The sequence below is a fragment of the Plecotus auritus genome, assembly GCF_963455305.1.
Source record: "Plecotus auritus genome assembly, chromosome: 7".
Classification (NCBI taxonomy): domain Eukaryota; kingdom Metazoa; phylum Chordata; class Mammalia; order Chiroptera; family Vespertilionidae; genus Plecotus; species Plecotus auritus.
In genome coordinates, this window is record NC_137774.1 from 118,734,194 (window position 1) to 118,755,098 (window position 20,905).

At 41.6% G+C, this 20,905-nt stretch overlaps 1 protein-coding gene across 1 annotated transcript in view; it reads right to left on the reverse strand.

Annotated features, from left to right (window-relative positions):
* LOC308252840 (uncharacterized protein) overlaps window positions 1-20,526 on the reverse strand; it is a 29,878-nt gene extending 9,352 nt beyond the window's left edge. The window contains exons 1-3 of the mRNA XM_080677601.1: window positions 20,513-20,526; window positions 5,548-5,678; window positions 5,018-5,145 (exon numbers count right to left, since the gene is read on the reverse strand). Of these exons, the coding sequence (XP_080533727.1) occupies window positions 5,018-5,145; window positions 5,548-5,678; window positions 20,513-20,525 (272 nt within the window). The 5' untranslated portion in view covers window position 20,526. The remainder of the gene's footprint in view (window positions 1-5,017; window positions 5,146-5,547; window positions 5,679-20,512) is intronic.
* Window positions 20,527-20,905: the final 379 nt, after the last annotated feature.

A 20,905-nucleotide genomic window follows, 5' to 3' on the forward strand; every position in this document is an offset into this window, starting at 1 on the left:
CTAGGCCTGATTTTCCCATCTATAAAATGATAATAGTTTTTACCTACCTCATTAAGAGGTGTCAGGCATTAATTGATGTTCATAATGAGCTTGAGACCTCTGATTAAAAGCTGTCATCCTTGACAGAAAACAGCCATTCAACCGGTGAGGAGTAGTAAACAAACCAGAAATGTGAAGTTCATGAGAAGAAGTACTGAAGAGTGAAAAGTTAGTCAGGAATGAGAAGTGGGGGCTGGGACCAAAATCTTTTTTGATGTGTAAGTATTCGTGCTTTACTTTCTTCATAGAATTAAGTAATACACCTCTCTAATGCCTCAGTATTTTAAATTTAAATTTAGAGTAATATATGTGCTCCTTTATTAACTTAAATGAGATCTAATGGCAGTCTAATAACTACCATAATTTCAAAGTAGTGATGGTTGTAAACAACATTTCAAGATATTTGTGACAACTCTAAAGTGATATGAAAATATCTGTGTTCTATTGGTAATAAGGTTAGAGGAACTGCTCTTATTTCTGTGGCTTGTTGACTATATTTATAGTTTTTTAAATGCTAAGGTTTAATTGAAAAATGAAGATCTATTATTCCCCTAGCCAAGTTCATGAACTCTCTAGATTTTATCCATGGGTTCCTTGGAGGTATTCAGTTAAGAAACCCTGTTCTATAACTATCCTGATCCCTCAAAGTGTGATTATAGTTATGGAATGTTTATTAAAAATGAAAATCTCTTGGATTCCTTTTCAGCCTGTTGGCTGAGAACAACAACAACAACAAATTGTAAATCTCTTGGCCTTTTCCTAGACCTGATGTGATATGTCTTCTTAAACACCCAGGTGACTAATATATACACTAAAGTTGAAGAATTGCTTCCCAGGTAGTTATATCAATGGTTATTCAGTGGAATCATAGTTATCAAGCCAGAGATTCTTAAATATTCATTTGAAATATATTATATGTATAATATTGTAATATGATAGGTCTGGAAGGAGCCTAAGAATTTCATTTTTTAAATTGGCATTTCAAATATTGTAATGAATATGTTCTTGATACCATTATGAGAAATATCTTATATAATAAAAGGCTAATATGTAAATCAACTGAACAGCAGAACGACCAGTTGCTATGACATGCACTGACTACCAGGGGTCAGATGCTCAATGCAGGAGCTGCCCCCTGGTGGTCAGTGCACTCCCACGGGGGGCGCCACTCAGCCAGAAGCCGGGCTCATGGCTGGCGAGCACAGTGGCAGTGGCAGGAGTCTCTCTCACCTCCGCAACAGCGCTAGACCCCTCAGCGGACATCCTCTGAGGGGTCCCAGACTGCGAGAGGGCGCAGGCCAGTTTGAGGGCCCCCTGCCCAGTGCACATATGTCGTGCACCAGGCCTCTAGTATATATAATAAAAGCCTAAGCGACCATTACGGTGGAACTACCAGAACGACCAGTCACTATGATGCACACTGACCACCAGGGGGCAGACGCTCAACACAGGAGCTGCCCCCTGGTGGTCAGTGCGCTCCCACAGGGGGAGCACCACTCAGCCAGAAGCCAAGCTCATGGCTGGCAAGTGCAGTGACGGTGGTGGGACCCTCTCCCGCCTCTGCGGCAGCACTAAGGAGCTGCGTGCCAAGCATTAATGAGCAGCGAGCAGGTGGGTGGTAAGGAGTGAGGGGTTCCAGACTGTGAGAGGGATGCCTGCCTGCTGCCTACAGGGAGCGCGCCTAAGCCGGCAGTCGGACATCCCCTGAGGGGTCCTGGACTGCAAGAGGGCACAGGCCGGGCTGACCCCCCCCCCACCCCCAGTGCACGAATTTCATGAATTGGGCCTCTAGTTCTTAAATAAAACCACTAAAAATCAAAGTATAGAATCTGTCTGGGAATGAAAGGAGCTGGTGAGAAGCTGTGCATCAGAATCATTATAATAATACTCCACCCCCCTTTCCTTTTCTGCACCATTTAACACCCTTCAAAAGAAAATCTTTTTTTATATATACATATTTTTATTGATTTCAGAGAGGAAGTGAGAGGGAGAGAGAGAGAGAGAGACATCAATGATGAGAAAGAATCATTGATCAATTGCCTCCTGCACATCCCCTACTGGGGATCGAGCCCACAACCCAGGCATGTGCCCTTGACCAGAATCGAACCCAGGACCCTTCAGTCTGCAGGCCGGCGCTCTATCCACTGAGCCAAACCAGCAAGGGCCAAAAGAAAATCTTCACATAGAACAATGAAATATGGAATAATGCATTATAGCATAGAAGATAGAAAAGATGAGCAACATTCTCTCTACCCATATTTAACACCATGCTTTAAACTGGTAGGCAAAAATTAAGTGTATCATCAACATGAAAAGCAGTAATAATAGAGTAATAGGGCTGCAAAATTTCATCTTGAACTTTCAACTACTACTTTTTTTCTTCTGCCTCACAAATCTTTATCCCAATCCCAGAACTCTGCGATTTGAGCCTCAGTCCAATATATTCAACTGCCCACTAGACATTTACCCCTGGGTATCACAGACAACTCAAACCAACAAACCAAAACTGAACTCTCATCACATTCTCCCATAGGATGGCCGCCTCTTTTATACAGTCTGTCTTGGCTATTGGTACCGCCATCTCACAAGATATTCAGAAGTTGTTCTAGATGTCCTCTTGTTTCTCACTCTTTTTCTTTGATAGGGAACATTTTTGGAGTGGTGATCAGTTTTAAAGCTCCAGCAGTGGCCTAGTGTTTTTTGAGTCTGCACTTTTGTAGTGCAAACCTCCAAGGTGGCTGAGGTAAGACAAAGTGGTTGGAAGAGTCCTTTGGATACAGCTCTTACTCCCCAAACCAACTGCAGCAACACAACTGTGGCTCTCGGAAGGCTTAGGGGATTGGGTTTTTCCAGCTCAGGTTTAGGCCTCTGTGGTTCATTTATCCATGTATTCGTGTGTTTGTCTTTGCCCTTCATGCCATTCAAGTAGTATGATGTTCAAGTTTAGGCTATAGGTCTTGGAGAATGGTCTCTCGGTCTGCCTCTAACTTAGGCAAGAGAAATCCTCGGGTGCTCACAGGCCCTGACTGACTCGTGAGTAGACTACATTGTGATAGGAGGCCGTAGCCCAGCCTACTACCCTATCACTCAGAATTTGGGACTCTGATCACCAACGTCTGGTGTCATTAAACTGACCAACGTGAGTACATAGCTAAGGTCTGAGAGGTTAGATCACTCAAGAACCTCAAACTTGACGGGCTGTTTCACTCTTATGGGTAAATCCCCACAAGAAAAGCAAGGCTTTTAACGTGGACAGAAACAGATACATGGACCCAGGACTTGGTGAAGACAAGGATTGGGCTTCAGGGTATTGGGCTGACTTGAAGGCAGAGCTTCAGTGTGCAAACTTCCGGCTCTGCAGTGCCAATCACATTGTAGGACTGCTCTATGTTCTCCACTCCAGGATCTATTTCCTCTTCATCCTATTCCTCAGCCAGGGCGGCGGGCACAAGATGTAACTCCGGGGAAAATAGCAAATTCCTGCTAGAGCAGGAAAATAGGTGGCAGAAAAATATGTTGACATCACTCTAAGAAGGAACAGTTTAGCCAAGGCTATGTGATTTCCACGCTGACAAAATGTAAGATTTGGGGAATGAGACAGGGCAAAGATAACAGACTTCTTAGTGAGCCCCTGTGTGTACAGTGGGAGGAAGAACTTAGAGCCACGGTACAAGCAAAGATGGGGCTCTGCTGGGAATAAGCAGCTCACAGAGTGGGAGTCTATGTTACCGAGAACAGACCACCCTCAATTAAGGATTGTGGGGCCAAAATAGTAGGAACATTAGGGGACAATGGAAATAATTCAGAGAAAAAGGAGGATCTCAGGAAAGCTTGCATCATGGAGGTGCAAACCTTACAGTGAACAATCAATAGGAATTTATTTGTGTCTTGGTGGGGTTGAAATCAAATAGCCTTTATTTGTTATTTTATTTCATTTTATTCTTCTGTCTACTCCCTACAGGAAAAATTACCTCTGCTCTTTTGGCTTATGGCTGGTAGATCTAGACTTGCTCTCCCCAATATTGTAAGCACTGTATATGGCTTTTGACCACTTGAAATTTGGCTAGTCTAAATTGAGAGCATCCTTAGCTGTAAAATATCTATTCAGTTTCAAAAGGTTAGTACAAAAAATAATGTAACAGCTCAGTTTTTATATTAATTACATGTTGAAAATGTCTTATTTTTAATATATTGGTTAAAATAAATATATTACTAAAATTAACTCATCTACTTCTTTATAATTTCCTAATAAAACTATGAGAAAATTCACAATGACATATAAGGCTAGCATTATTTTTCCATTGGACAGTGCTAATCTAGATCATGACATATATTGGTCTAAATTTTGGGGGTGGGAGTAGCGGCTGGGATATCTCATGCTTCTGTTGAGCATCTAAAACCTTTACCTCAGATTTAGTGGAAGATGGCCCAGGATACAGCGAGAGGAGAAGCTTCGGGCTGCAGTGAAACTCCTGAATTAGTCACCTATATGTAAGAATGCACAGATTAAAAGAAAATGCGCATGGTGCAGGCAAGCAGGAGGGAGGCATCAAGGGTTCTTGAGACACTGGATCCTATATTAGAGCTTTGACTTCTCTGTAGGAACGAGAGTGGCTTGATATTAGGAAGAAGTTTGTATTATTAGAATGTATATGGTGCATACAGAAAATAACAGACATTATGTACTGCACTCGTCAAGGACTCACTGTGTACCATAGTGGTTAAGAGATGGATTTTGAAGCTACATCATCTGAGTACTTATACTATCTCCACTTTGGGAAGTTTCTTAACCTTTTGCCTTTTCTTTAAAATAGGAAAAATAATTGTACCTACCCATAAGTTTGTTGTGAAGATTAAGTGATCTGACACATGTAGAAAACATATAATTATGTCTGGCCATAAGACCGATATGAATGTTAGTTTTATCATTGTATTACAATATGGTGAAACTTGTTAGACACTATATAGCTGAACATACTTTAAAGTAAGGAAAGGAGTAGAAGAAGACTGCCTTGCCCACTGCAGACAGCAAGAGGAAGTAGCAGGCCCAAATGCTTGTGGAGAGCAGAGAAGTTGACAGAGAAAGATTTCACTTGTATGTGGAATCTGAAAAATAAAACAAATGAGTAAGCTAAGCAAAACACAACAGAAACAGTCCCGTAGATATGGAGAACAAGCTGATGGTTGCCAAAGGGGAGGAAGTCTTAGGGATTGGTGAAAACATATGTGAGCCTTGGCCAGGTGGTTAGAGTGTCATCCCATACACCAAAAAGGCTGCAGGTTTGATTCCTGGTCAGGGCACATACCTAGGTTACGTGTTGGATCCCAGTGGGGGCATGTATGAGAGGCAGCTGATCAATGTTTCTCTCACACTTCTTTCTCTTTCTCTCTCTCCCTCACCCACCCCCCTCTCATCAATAAATAAATAAATAAATAAATAAATAAATAAATAAAGCAGGCAAGCTTGTAGTATAAATAAAAAGTCCATGAATACATGTGGTAGTATACCTGGCTTTTCTTCACTCTTTTTTTCTCTAAAAAACTTGCTTTCTTTATGGATAAGTGACAGTTGGCTCCAGGATTTCTTCTAAATGGCAATGTGGTTTCTTCTGTTCCTTTTTCTCTTGCATTTCTTAACCCTGCTTTTTAAAAAAAGATCTCATGGGGAAAGAAATCAAAGAGATTATTTGAGCTTGCTTATTCTTGGTCTTCAGGAAGTACATTTTTTTTTATTTTTTGCTTGTCATATACTTTTACTTGAGGTAGTTCTTCCTCACCTCTTCTTACCACCTATAAACCATCAAAAACCCAGACTAGATTGTGAAAATGACTAGGAGTGACAGATGGGGATTAGGGAACAGTATAGATGCAGAAAGTAAAGCAAAGTTACCTAAGCAAAATACAAAATTGGGAATCATAGTTTTGACCTTCATCTACCAAGAACTAGAATAATTTCACTTAATATTAATGGAATATACTCATGTAACTCTGGAAAAATTAGTTGCCCTGAGTTTCAGGTATTCAGAAGTATTACTTATGGACAAGAGGGTGATATATAAAATTTCAATAGTATTCCATTAAGTACTTTTCATAAATTCAGTCACAGCGTTGGCTCTTTAATGGATATTTACTTAATTCCTCACTCTCTCTGGTCTCTTTCTAGTGCCTCCTAATATTCTACTTTCTCAGATGGTTGTAAGCTTTTAACTTGAATTCCCCAACCTATTTCAGTCAGTTGTGCTTATCAGTATAATTATTTAATTTAATAAAATATTAATTTTTGTCAAATTATAAATGAATACTATTTTAATAAAGTACGCTTAAGTTGAATACAGTATTTTCCATTGTATTATATCATAAATAAATGCCAAAATACATAAAATTAAAAGCCAAAAATATGAATAAAAAAAGAAAAAGTTACATCTATGAAAACTAAATTTAATACCTTGTAAAGGCTCAATAAAAATGAGTCATTTTGAAAATGTTTCTGTCAAATTAGAGTGTTCAAGGCATCTGTAAAAATTTGGGGGAAAGTTTTAAAAGTTGAAAGAGCCCAGCTGGCATGGCTCGGGGGTTGAGTGTTGACCCATGAACCAGGAGGTCAGGGTTCCAGGGCACATGCCTGGTCCCCAGTGGGGGGCATGCGGAAAGCAGCCAATTGATGATTTTCTTTCATCATTGATGTTTCTCTCTTTCTCTACCTCTCCCTTCCTTTCTCTGAAATCAATACAAATATATTTAAAAATTTTAAAAAATAAAATAAAAGTTGAGTTTGCACTCAAATTGCTTTATAAGTGTCATTAAGGCCAATTTCACTTTAAAGAAACAAAAACTATAAATCAGAAATGGTGCAATTTGGGATTCCATCATGCTACTTTGAATATTTTTCATGCCAGAAAGAAGACATCAGCTGAATTGTATTCAAGAAAAATTCATATATGTTTTAAGTCAAGATAAAGTGTTTAGCATATGCTTATACCATTTAAAAAAATAATTTCCTAATCTAAATTGAATTTTTAGTGTCCCGAATCATATTTGGGTCCCGGTCATATGGAGTAAGATTGCTACTATTGAGTTTTTTAAACATTGTAATGAGTTTTTTGAAATGTGTAAACGAATGCATTGATGTAGTTGATTCATATGATGGTATTGTTTTGTTTCCAGGGGTGAGGGAGAATGGCACCATATTATTAGAGGATATTTTGTAGTACCTAGGAAATGGTGCATAGGTGGTGTGAGTGTAACAAATAGGTAACTGATGAGATGATGAGATAGCCTTCAGAACACCAATAAACCATAACTTTTGAAACAGCCATAATAACTAAATAGAATTTTTGGAAGGTATTTTTTTCATTTAACTTTTTACATTTAATAATATTGCCATGTAATAAAATATCTCAATAATATTACAAAACAATTTTTATACTGAATGCAAATTTTAGTGATATTCTGTAGGAATTAGTGAAAATAAAGTTATTTCATGTAAACTGAAACTTATACCATGATTTCTAGCACTAATTCACACTATTATTGGAGTTCACTGGGTTTTATCAAGGATGCAATCCTCAGAGTTCTTTTCCTTTTTTCTACTCCAAACTATACTAATAATTGTAATTTTTAATAAAATGCATAATGAATGTGCTAATCTCCAGGTGACTTTCAACAGACTCTAATTTTACTAGGAAAACTGTGTTGCTAAGAAAATCATTACCCATTCATCTTTTTCATCTCCTAATATACTTCAGAAACCAGGAGATAAGAAGGAGCAATATTAAATTCTGTATCCAAAATGAAGAATTTTTAGATTAATGCTATCACATAACTTTTACATTTAATATTTATAAAGTTTTATTTTTGTCATAGATTGACTTTCTTATATTAGGCATAAGAGGACAACTTTTTAATCACAATAATAAGTGACTAAGGGAAAATTTTTATGCCTAACAGTAATTTTGAATTCTGCTTATATTTAATTAAATATAAACAGAAAAAATAGTCCAAGTAAACTCCTGTAATAACTCACCCATGTCCCATTAGAAAGTATCTTCCTTATCTTTCCTAATTTATATTGCCAAGAACAGTGATATATTTCACATTTTAGCAGAATGACTTATTAAAGCCTTAAATAAAACCCCATAACTCTTCTCATTAGAGCAGTTTTATGTGACAAATTATGCCTCAAAATTATAATGAAACTCCTCTCTCTACTTGGAGATCCCAAAAGGATATAAAACACATTATGAGGTTCTGCAATGATAATTAATTATAAAACTTAATCAGCACTCTTAATGCCACATGTTTTTAAGTTGTCCTTTTTTTAAATAACCAAGCACATAGACTTTTCAAATAACTACATATCCCTCTTTATTTGTAACTAGAGGCCCAGTACATGAAATTCATGCACGGGGGGGGGGGGGGGGGGGGTGTAGGGGGGCGTTCCCCAGCCCAGCCTGTATCCTCTCCAATCTTGGACCCCACGAGGGATGTCCAACTGCCCATTTAGGCCCGATCCCACTGGGCCTAAACGGGCAGTCGGACATCCCTCTCACAATCCAGGACTGCTGGCTCCCAACTGCTCACCTGCTTGCCTTCCTGATTGCACCTAACCGCTTTTGCTTGCCAGCCTGATCACCCCCTAACCACTCCCCTGCCAGCATGATTGATGCCTAACAGCTTCCCTGCCAGCCTGTTTGCCCCTAACTGCCTTCCCCTGCCAGCCTGTTTGCCCCTAACTGCCTTCCCCTGCCAGCCTGTTTGCCCCTAACTGCCCTCTCCTGCAGGCCTGGTACCCCCAACTGCCCTTCCCTGCAGACCCAGTCACCCCCAAGTTCCCTCCTCTGCCAGCCGGTCACCCCTAACTGCCCTCCCCAGCAGGCTTGATCGCCCCCAACTGCCGTCCCTTGCAGGCCTGGTCCCTCCCAACTGCCCTCCCCTGCTGGCCATCTTGTGTCCACATGGGGGCAGGATCTTTGACCACATGGGGGCAGCCATCATGTGTGTTGGAGTGATGGTCAATCTGCGTATTACTCTTTTATTAGATAGGATAGAGGCCTGGTGCACGGGTGGGGGCCAGCTGGTTTGCCCTGAAGGGTGTCCCGGATCAGGGTGGGGGTTCCCTTGGGGCGTGGGGCGGCCTGGGCGAGGGGCCTGTGGTGGTTTGCAGGCCGGCCATGCCCCCTGGCAACCCAAGCAAAGGCCCTGGTATCTGGGGTTTATTTATCTTCTACAATTGAAACTTTGTAGCCTGGAGTGGAGCCAAGCCTTCTGCTTGCTCCGTGGCGGCAGCCAGTTCTGTTGGGGTTTATGTATCTTCTATAATTGAAACTTTGTAGCCTTAAGCGGAGGCCAAAGCAGGCCAGGGCTGCAGAAGCTTGGCTTCCTCCATTTCCGTGGGCAACCCTAGCCTCCTGCTCTTTCCAGCTCTGTGGCTGCTGCCATTTCTGTTTGGGTTTATGTATGTTCTATCATTGAAACTTTGTAGCCTTGAGTGGAGGCCTAGGCTGGCAAGGGCAGGCAGAAAGCTTGGCTTCCTCCATTGCCAGGGAAACCCAAGCCTCCCTCCTGCTCTCTGTGGCTGCAGCCATCTTGGTTGGGTTTATTTGCATATTCCCTCCTGATTGGCTGGTGGGTGTGGCTGGTGAGCATGGCTAGTGGGTGTGGCTGGTGAGCGTGGCTAGTGGGTGTAGCAGAGGTACGGTCAATTTGCATATTACTCTTTTATTAGATAGGATGAATATGGGAATAACCTGTTTTGCCCTAACTGTATAGAAATCTTTATTTCATTTAAAAATATTTATAGAATTCTGAAATGCCTGGCACTGTTCAGATGCTGGAGATACAGCAGTAAACAAGATAACCCTTATGGAGTTTATATTCTAACAGAGGGAGATAGACAATACTCAAATTAATAATAATTACTAAGCTTTTCAACTAAAAATAAAGCACAGAAGGGAGATGAAAGTGTGGGGGGAAGAAGGAACAAAGAGGCAGTTCTATATTTTAAATGGGATGGCAAAGAAAGGTCTCACTAAAAAAGCTTGTAGACAGTCATAAAAACTATGACTTAAAAAATGTTTTTGTTGATTTTAGAGGGAGAGAGAGAGAGAAACATCAATGTGACAAAAATCAATCAGCTACCTCCCACATGCACCCCAACTGAGGATCAAGCCTGCAATTTGGGCATGCGTCCTGACCAGAATCAAGCGGGTGGCCTTTCAGTGCACAGGAAGACAACCAACTAGCCACACCAGCCGGAGCTAAAAACTATGACTTTTATGTTAAGTGAAATGGGAAGCTTTTGAGAGTTTGGAAGAGAGAAGTGGCATGATCTAACTTGCCCTTTAAAAGGACCCCTAGCCCGGCCAGTGTAGCTCAGTGGTTGAGCATCCACCCAGGAACCAAGAAGTCTTGGTTCGATTCTCAGTCAGGGCACATGTCTGACTTGCAATCTCCATCCCCAGTAGGGGTGTGAAGGAGGCAACTGATGGATGATTTTTCTCATCATTTTTGTTTTTAAAGGTTACCTTGGGGGCTGAGATCTTTGTTTTCCCGTTTTGCCTGTTGCTAGGCACCCGGAGCTTTCCACTCTGATGACCTGTACTTGTCCCATCTCTCTCTTTCTCTCTCTCTCTCTCTCTCAATCATCATTGATGTTTCTATTTCTCTCTCTTTCTCTCCCTCCTGCTCTCTATAATCAATAAAAACATATTTTTTAAAAAATAAAGAAACAATGAAAGGGTCCTGAGCTACTGTGTTGAGCATATACCTGAGAGTGGGTGGGCTGAGCAGTGGGAAGAATGCCGAACATGACTTAAGAGGCTATTGTAGTAATCCAGCTAAAAGATTAAGATGCTTTAAAAACAGTGAAATGTTTTTGGATTGGGATATCTTTAGAAGCTGGATTCTAATAGAATTAGTAATGGATTGAATGTGGGTATAAAAAAAGAAAAATCAATGATTGCTCCAAATTATAAATTCCTTATTGTAAAACAGCATTCCAATAAAATTAAACTCAGCACTTTTTACATAAAAACATTTTTAGAAATAATATGAACAATAATAATCACTGTATTAGACAGGAGAGTGTAGGTTATGCTGCTATAAAAAAGAAAAATATCTGAGATAAAAGTTAATTTCTTCTTTTATGCCAAATTCACTGCAGGTTCAGGAGTTATTCTAGGACAGCTTTCCCATAGACATTCCAGCGATCCAGATTGCTTTGATGTGTTGGCTCTTTCATCTCAACTTGAAGGCTCCTCCATGGACCAGTAGAGAAAGATGAAGACGTGTGAATGGGCTTTCACTACCTCAGCCTGAAAGTGAAATTTATCACCTCTGCTCACAATCATTCCTCAAATCTAGTGACACAGCTCTGCTCAACAGCAAGAGTCAAGGAGTGGTCTTCCATGTGTCAGAAAGGGGAGAAGAATGTATGTTCTAAAAGCTAGCTTTATCTACTACGTTAGCTAACATTATATAGCCTTTTCTTTATGGCAGGCTATGTGTGCTATGACCCACAAATAAAGACTTCCAGTGATATGTTCTCAGTGGTTTCTACGTTGATTAGAGTAGTTCTTAGGCACGTCCAGTCTGGGCTTATAGTCCTACCCCCTAACAGATGTGATTTCTAATGCTTGGGAATCCACCATGATCTGGATTTCCAAATGCTCTGGGAAAATCCAACTACTCCCAGATATGTACATTCAATAAGGGAACAGGGATTACATCTTCTAGTTCCACCTTTATTTGTGAGTCACCCTGGGGATGGAATTATGGTACCAACTAAAGATATGCTGACATAAACAAGCCCCAACTCTCAGCAGAGTCCATGTTTAGGCATAAACATTCATGCATTCTGTCTTCCAATGTTTACGTATCAAATTTCTTGTCTGGGAAGTTGATGCTATGTCTGAAAATATCAATTTCCAAGGTGTCTAGGAAATAGCTCTACCTGGGGCATCCTCCAACTTCATGAATGTTATTCCCTGCCAACAAGCAATTAACTTTCATACCTTCTAGAATTGAAAGAAATCCAGGGCACCCAATATGGCACTATCTGCATAAGGATCCTTGTACCAAGGACTGAATTTAGACCCAGTGTCTGTGCTATGTTGCTTCTTATTTCCCTCAGGTCACTCATTTGGGCCAAATCACACATATTCATCCAAAATATAAACCCAGAAGTCTAAGGGACTGTTGAAACCATTGCTGACTCCCTAACATCTTGTTCTTTTACTTCTTTTTTAAAAATTTATCTTTATTGTTGAAAGTGTTATAGTTGTCTCTCCCACCTACCCTCTCTACCCCAACCCCTCCCTTCAGGCCTTCACCACACTATTGTCTGTGTCCATGGGTTATGCATATATGCACATGGAACTGACCCCCTAACATCTTTGAAGGGCAACCCTCTATGTTAATTGTCCCAGAGCTGTGCTGCAATAACTAAGTGGTGATGAACAGGTTAATTCTGATCAACAGTTTATCTTTTATTCAAGGCCTTGCTCAGCCCCAGACATTACATTCCTTTGGTCCTCCATGGTACACTAAAACATACTCAGCTCAAGTTTAGTTTTTGAAAATATTGACTCATTGTAAGATGGAGAGATTTTTATTATCTTAGGAGTAAATATGAGAGTTCCTTTTATTGAGAAGCAGCTATTTGGTATTGGGAAAATACTTTTCTTAGAGTTGAAAGCAGAAGTTTGGATATTAGCTGGCATAAAGACTTAGGATGAAGGGAAAAAGAATTCTTCCTAATAGGAGCAGAGAAATTTGAGCTTCTGGGGAATATTTGAGAAGCAGAGAAAAGGGAGCCAAGTTAATGGATATATAAGAGAAGAGCCAGAGAGAAAAGCTACCGATGGCATGATAGCTGAGAAAGAAGTTAGGAAGTTAACGATGTCTTACAAGAACATGCACTGTCAACTGGCCCAGCGTTGCATCCCTGCGGGCTCTTAGTAGACCTTGACATCAATGAGGGGACACTGCAGGATCCCATCCTTATAGGCATTTGCCTTAGCCCCAGGTCTCTTCTTCTTTGTGGACCGTGTGCAGGGTTCCTCAAACTACAGCCCGTGGATCACATGTGGCCCGCTAAGGACATTTATCCGACCCGCCGGGTGCCACTGCCTGTCCTGCTTAGCAGCCGACTCATCCCAGGCCCGCAGTGTGCGTAGGAATTCATTCATAGTTTTGTTTTTTTAACTATAGTCCAGCCCTCCAACGGTCTGAAGGACAGTGAACTGGCCCCCTGTTTAAAAAGTTTGAGGACCCCTGGTGTAGGGCCTGAGTTACCTAAGGGCTCTCTTTCTCAAGCTGATGTTTTATAGATTACTAGAGGCCCGGTGCATGAAATTCATGCACGGGGGTGGGGGGTGGGGGGGGACGTGTCCCTCAGCCCAGCCTGCACCCTCTCCAATCTGGGACTGCTCGAGGGATGTCCGACTGCCCATTTAGGCCCAATCCTGGTGACTGATGCCTTACTGCTCCCCTGCTGGCCCAATTGCCCCTAACTGCCCTCCCCTGATGGCCTGGTCACCCCTAACTGCCCTCCCCTGCAGGCCTGGTACCCCCCATTGGCCCTTCCCTGCAGGCCTGGTCACTCCCAAATGCCCTCCCCTGCTGGCCTGGTCCCCCCAACTGCCCTCCCCTGCAGGCCTGATCACCCACAACTGCCCTCCTCTGCTGGCCATCTTGTGGCGGCCATCTTGTGTCCACATGGGGGTGGCCATCATTGACCACATAGTTCAATGTGATCACATTTTTAGAGGTTATTAATACAACACTATTAGGGTATCATATATAAGCAGACTTGATGCCAAAGAAAGGCAGATTGTTACAATAATATTTAATATCTCCCTGTTGCTAAAATGAAGTGATACATAAGGATTAGGTTTATGCTAGCCCTGGCCAGTGTTGCTTGGTGGTTAGAGCGTCGACCCTCAAACTTTGTGTGTTGGAGTAATGGTCAATTTGCATATTACCCTTTTATTAGATAGGATTTTACATGTATGTAAAATTCAAGCAAAACAAAAAATCATAAAGGAAATTCAATGATCAGTTGGGTTGAGTTATAGGAAAGGATTACAAGTTACTTGTGTTCCTCTTATTTATCTCCTATTTTGTAGTTAAATACAATAAATATACCTCATTTTATTACATTTAAAAACATGAACTGTTGCATGCAAACATTCCTTCCTGCCCCCTATAATAAGTCAAATAAATCCTACATTTCTCACTAAAACATTAGGACAGGTAGATTTTTTGTGTGAAAGGTCTGAGCTCTGTATCTTGGATGAGACAAAGTAAAACAAGGTGAGCATAGTAGGATGTGGCAGGCAAAAGAAGAAGGCATTTTCTTCTTACATCTTCATTACTGGTTCTCCTCACCACTGTCCAACAGATGGATTGTGTGAAACTTGGTTTAGGAGAAATTCTAACCTTAATACCAGCCAGTGGTTTTTAAGGAGAAATACAAAGCATTTTAAAGAGAGGAGTTGACACAAGTGGATAAAAAAGTTGTGGGACATATACCATGGACTATTATTTAACCTTGAAAGAGAATGAAATCTTACTATTTGCAACAGCATGGGTGGACCTAAAGGGCATTATGCTAAGTGAAAGAAGCCAGACAGAGAAAGACAAGCACCATATTATTTCACTTACTAGAGGCCTGGTGCATGAAATTTGTGCACGTTGGGGGGGGGGGGGGGCGGTTCCCCCTCAGCCCAGTCTGAACCCTCTTCAATCCAAGACCCCTTGGAGGATGTCTGACTGCCGGACATCCCTCTCACAATCCTGGACTGCTGACTCCTAATTGCTCACCTGCCTGCCTGCCTGATCATCCCTAACTGTTCCCCCCCACTGGCCTGGCCACCCCCAACTGCCCCCCCACCGGCCTAGTTGCCCCTCACTGCCCCCCACCAGCCTAATCGCCCCCAACTGCCCCCCTGCCGGCCTGGTCACTCCCAACTGCACACCCCCCGCCAGCCTGGTTGCCCCTAACTGCCCCCCTGCCAGCCTGATCGCCTCTTACTGCCCCCTCTGCCAGCCTGGTTGCCCCTAACTGCCCCCCTGCTGGCCTGGTCACCCTCAACTGCCCCACCTGCTGGCCTGGTCACCAACTGCCCCCCCTACTGGCCTGGTCACCCCACGCAGGCTGCTGGTCAGTCATTTGGTCATCCCTCACTAACCCCCCTGCCGGCCTGGTCACCTCACACAGCCTGCTTGTTCACTCATTTGGTTGTCCCTCTCTACCCGCCCTGCCGGCCTGTTCATAGGCAGCCATCTTGTGAGAGCATAAGGGTCAATTTGCATATTATCTCTTTATTATATAGGATATGTGGAATCTAAAGAACAAAATAAGTGAACAAACAAAATAGAAACCAACTTACAGATATAGAGAACAAACTGATGGAGGCCAGAGGGGAAGGGTTGTGAGGGATGGAGTAAAAAATGGTGATGGGATTAAGAAGTACTATCGGCAGTTACAAAATAGGCATGAGGATATAAGATGAAGCATAGGGAATACAGTAGAGTTAAAAATAGTGTAATAACTATCTACAGGGCCAGGTGGGCACTTGAATTATCTGCAGGAACACTTCGTAAACTATATTAATGTCTGTTTGCTGTGGGGGAAAAAAACACTTGTCGGAGGAGAAACCAAGATGGCGGCATAGGTAAACACCTAAACTGCTGCCTCGCACAACAATTTCAAAACTACAACTAAAAGACAGAACGGACACCATCCAGAACCACAGGAAAGCAGGCTGAGTGAAAATTCTACAACTAGAAGGAAGGAGAAAAGCTCACAGAGAATTGGAGGTACGGCAAAGGGGCTTTGTGCGCGCAGAGAGGAAGGGCGGCTGAGAGCTTGGCTGACTTCCTCTGGCGGAAGGGGGAAGGAAGCCTCGGACCGCGAGCTGGGAAAGGCAGAAGTCTGAAGGTGCACACGGGCCAGTGCGCACAAAGGCTGCGGAGGTAGCCATAGGCTTTCCCTAGTGAAAGTGAGTCAGAGGATCCTGACTGAGCCCCAGTTCTGACTGCAGTGAACCCCGGTTCCAGGCGAGCCCCTGGGGACCCACGCTCTTGTAGGGGGAGTCTGGACTCTCGGGCGGAGACTCAGGAGCCGGGGAAGGCGGAGGACTAAAAGTGCGCACACGCGCCGCGCCGGTGCGCACAAAGGCTGCGGGGGTTGCCACAGGCTTTCCCTAGTGGAGGGGAGTCAGAGGATTCTGACTGCACCGAGCCCCAGTTCTGACTGCAGTGAACCCCAGTTCCAGGCGAGCCCCTGGGGACCCACGCTCTTGTGGGGGGAGTCTGGACTCTCAGGCGGAGACTCGAGCTGGGGAAGGCGGAGGACTGAAAGCGCACATGCGCGCAGGGGCGGGGCTGACAGGAAGCCAAGACTGAGACTCCACCCCATCCAAGCTGAGCACAGAGGCTATTGCAATTTGGCAAGTCTAATCCTATAAGGCTGTCTCCAGCACCAGGCTTCTCCCAGCATAGACACAGCTGATCCTTACAGCCAACTGGCCCGGAGGTCAATTCTTCCCAGTGATACCAACAACAATAAAGACTTAATTACAACAAGGCTGTACACACAGTCCACAAAGGGGTGCACCAAGAGTGTCCACCTCAGGTTAACTGGGGAAGCAGACCCACTGGGCCATATTGGAAACCTAGCACAAATATCTACCTTACCAACTCAGGGATTCAGTGAAAATGCGGGGTCAAAGAATCAGATCACAAATGAAAGAAATGGAGGAAAACAAACGACTGGATATAGAATTCAAAACCACCGTTATAAGACTTTTTAAGAATATCCTAGAAAAGGCCGATAAATATAACGAGACCCTCGAAGATATGAAAAAGGACCAACTAGAAATTAAACATACACTGACTGAAATAAAAAATATTATACAGAGACCCAGAAACAGAATAGAGGAACACAAGAATCAAGTCAAAGAATTGAAATACAAAGAAGCAAAAAACACTCAACCAAAAAAGCAAAAAGCAAAAAAAAAAATCCAAAAAGTTGAAGATAATGTAAGAAGACTCTGGGACAACTCCAAGCGTACCAACATCAGAATTATGGGGGTGCCAGAAGAAGAGAGAGAGCAAGATACTGAAAACCTATTTGAAGAAATAATGACCGAAAACTTCCCCCACCTGGTGAAAGAAATAGACTTACAAGTCCAGGAAGCCCACAGAACCCCAAACAAAAGGAATCCAAAGAGGACCACACCAAGACACATCATAATTAAAATGCCAAGAGCAAAAGACAAAGAGAGAATATTAAAAGCAGCAAGAGAAAAACAGTTAATTACCTACAAGGGAGCATCCATACGACTGTCAGCTGATTTCTCAACAGAAACTATGCAGGCCAGACGGGAGTGGCAAGAAATTTTCAATGTGATGAATAGCAAGAACCTACAACCAAGATTACTCTACCCAGCAAAGCTATCATTCAGAATTGAAGGGCAGATAAAGAGCTTCACAGATAAGAAAAAGCTGAAGGAGTTCATCACCACCAAACCAGTACTATATGAAATGCTGAAAGGTATTCTTAAAGAAGAGGAAGAAGAAAAAAGTAAAGAGAAAAAATTATGAACAACAAATACATATCTATCAACAAGCCAACCTAAAAATCAAGTGAATTAAAAACCTGAGGAGCAGAATAATCTGGTGAATATAATAGAATCAGGGGCATAGAAAGGGAGTGGGCTGATAATTCTCAGGGGGAAAGGGGTATGGGGGGGTTCATGAAGAGAATGGACAAAAATCATACACCTATGGATGAGGACAGTGGGGGGGAGGTAAGGGCAGAAGGTGGGGTGGGAAAGGAGTGGAGGGGAGCTATGGGGGGAAAAAGGAGAAATAATTGTAATAATCTGAATAAAGATTTATTTAAAAAAAAAAAACACTTGTCAATAATTTGCTGGAGACTGTTCTACCTTGTATGCATAAAAAATGGAAACAATAGTAAAACTGTAGGGCAACCCATAGTTTAATGTGATCACATTTTTAGAGGTTATTAATACAACACTATTAGGGTATCATATATAAGCAGACTTGATGCCAAAGAAAGGCAGATTGTTACAATAATATTTAATATCTCCCTGTTGCTAAAATGAAGTGATACATAAGGATTAGGTTTATGCTAGCCCTGACCAGTGTTGCTTGGTGGTTAGTGCGTCGACCCTCAAACCTAAGAGTTGTGGGTTCAATTCCCAGTCATGGGCACATATATGGGTTGCAGGTTCCATCCTTGGACTTGGTCGGGGCACATGCAAGAGGCAACCAATCAATGTGTCTCTCTCACATCAGTGTCTCTCTCTCTCTTCCTCCTCCCTCCTTTCCTTCCAACGTCTCTCTAAAAACAATGGAGCCCTAGGTGGAGCCCTAGCTGGTTTGGCTCGGTGGATAGAGTGTTGGCCTGCGGAGTGAAGGGTTCCAGTCAAGGGCACATTCCCAGGTTGCAGGCTCGTTCCCCAGAAGAGGGCTTGCAGGAGGCAGCCGATCAATGATTCTCATCATTGCTGTTTCTATCTCTCTCTCCCTCTCCCTTCCTCTCTGAAATCAATAAAAACATATTTTTTAAAAAGCAATGGAAAAATATCCTTGGGTGAGGATTAGAAGTTGTCCTTCCTTGAATCCTGAAGTTGTAGAACAAATAAATCCAAGGATAATAGAATAAGGTTGTTTAATAAGATTGTTAATCCTTATGAGAGAGAGAGAGAGAGAGAGAGAGAGAGAGAGAGAGAGAGAGAGGAGTCAACAGCAGAGACCAAGAGAAATTCACTGGAGCAATTGTGTGTGTATAAAATTTTCTTTCTTGACTGAGGCTATACTTCAATATTCTTTAAAATTGTTGACTATTACAAAAAGTTGGCAGACACTATCTAGATGCCCACAAACCCATATCTCTTCCTAAGCACACAGATAGACAACATTTCCCAGTCTCTGTTGCAATGAAATGTGTGATAAAACTGAGCTCCAGCCAAAGGGATATGGGCATAAATGACATGAGCCACTTGCAGCCCGACCCATGAAAACTTCCCACATAAGGGTTTCAATCTGCTATTTGGCTGGAGAGGTCTGGGAGAATTTAAAGAGTCTGGGTCCCTGAAAAAATGTCTGGAAGGCCTCCAAAGCAAGGCCACTGATATGAGACTGTTGAGTCAGGAATAAACTCAATATGTTAAGCCACTAAAAGTTGGTGTTTATCTGTTAGAATAGCTAGCATTCCAACTAAACTAATATAAAGAATCACTGTTTTCACTACAAAGAAAGATTTATGTCCTTTCTCTGACATTAGAATCACAGAACTCTGGAGTTAGTAATGAAATAAATTCTCTAGTCCAACCTAAGTTCGTCATTTATTGAACCCCACATTTGTTACTAATTCTTCATGAACTCTCTTCTAAGTGGGATTATAAACTTGCTTCATTTCCCACATCCTTCCACCATTCCTACCTAACCTGGGTTTGGGTTTACCTTCCCCAAGTCTGATCTCTTGCTTGTTCAGGAATGGTGCCAGTTTATTGGTGCTAGGTTACTCCCAAGTGGCAATGGAAACTCATAAGCAAATTGGATGAGATTATAAAAAGAAATGTTCAAGGTGCTAATGTTGTTCTGGATGAAGTTGTATTCCAAACATTTGTGTAAACTCTCCTTCCAGACAAGCAAAATATAGGAATTTAATATTTAGAATATCTGTTCCTATTAAATAGTTATTGTGATGTTCCATGATTTTACCTTAGGAGTTTTGTTTTTTTCTTTCTTTCTGCCAAATTTATTTTCCCCAGTATGATTACTCTTATTTCCAAGCAAATTCTCCCATACCTGCCATTGATTAAAAACTCTAAAATCAATTTCAATCTTTGGTAAGCTATGAATCTTCCAGAGCATTCCCCCCTTCCCAATACTGGCTTTTTATACATCCACAGTTGTAAATATGTAATTTATTTTTTATAACACAAACATTTAGTCTCTATTTAGTAATCTTAGTTCAGGGCTTAATAACATCAACTGCATATGTGATCTGCTTAATGAAATATTGTTTTAGGATAAGTCTTTCCAGATCACCTTGGGGCATTCTGCTAAAATGTTTTATTATTTTTCTCCCCATGTAGTTCATATTTAACTTTAAAGGACTCCTTGGTTCATTTCTATTGTATAAAAATGTCCTTATATTACATTGCTACAGTAGAAATTTATATGTATGATAGCAGTTAATATGCACAAAGTATATCTTAAGTAAATTGCATACTAGATGTTTTATTCAAATGTCAGAGTAAAGCTTTGTCATTTAAACAGTTCATAACAATAGCACCAAATTTCAAGTTGTGTGTATTTTCAAGATTTATGCCCCACTAAGGAGTCAGTAATCCGTTGAAAAGCCATGGAGCATCATAATGGTTCTCTAATCATTGAAACATTTGTAACCTTCCTGCTTTGTAGTAACAATCACCATTTTCCGGCATATCTTTTCTTCTCCTTCTCCTTCTTCTTCCAAGATTCAGCTGCTTATCTGAAAAAAAAAAAAATAATGCTGTTATGAATCTTCAGTATAGTTTTGATGTGTACGTGCATTTCTGTTGGCTGTATACCTAAGACTAAAATTGCTGTTCACAGAGGGTGTATATGTTCTATTTTAGAGATAGTATCATTTTTCCAAAGTTGTTGTACCAATTATACTCCTATTAAATATGTATGTGAGTTCTAGATCAACATCAATGCTTAGTATCCAAATCCACATCAATTTTTAGTACTGATATTTTCATTTAACCATTTTGATTACTGGGTAATGCTAACACATTGTTTGCATTATTCTATTCACGAATGATGAGTGCCTTATATTTGT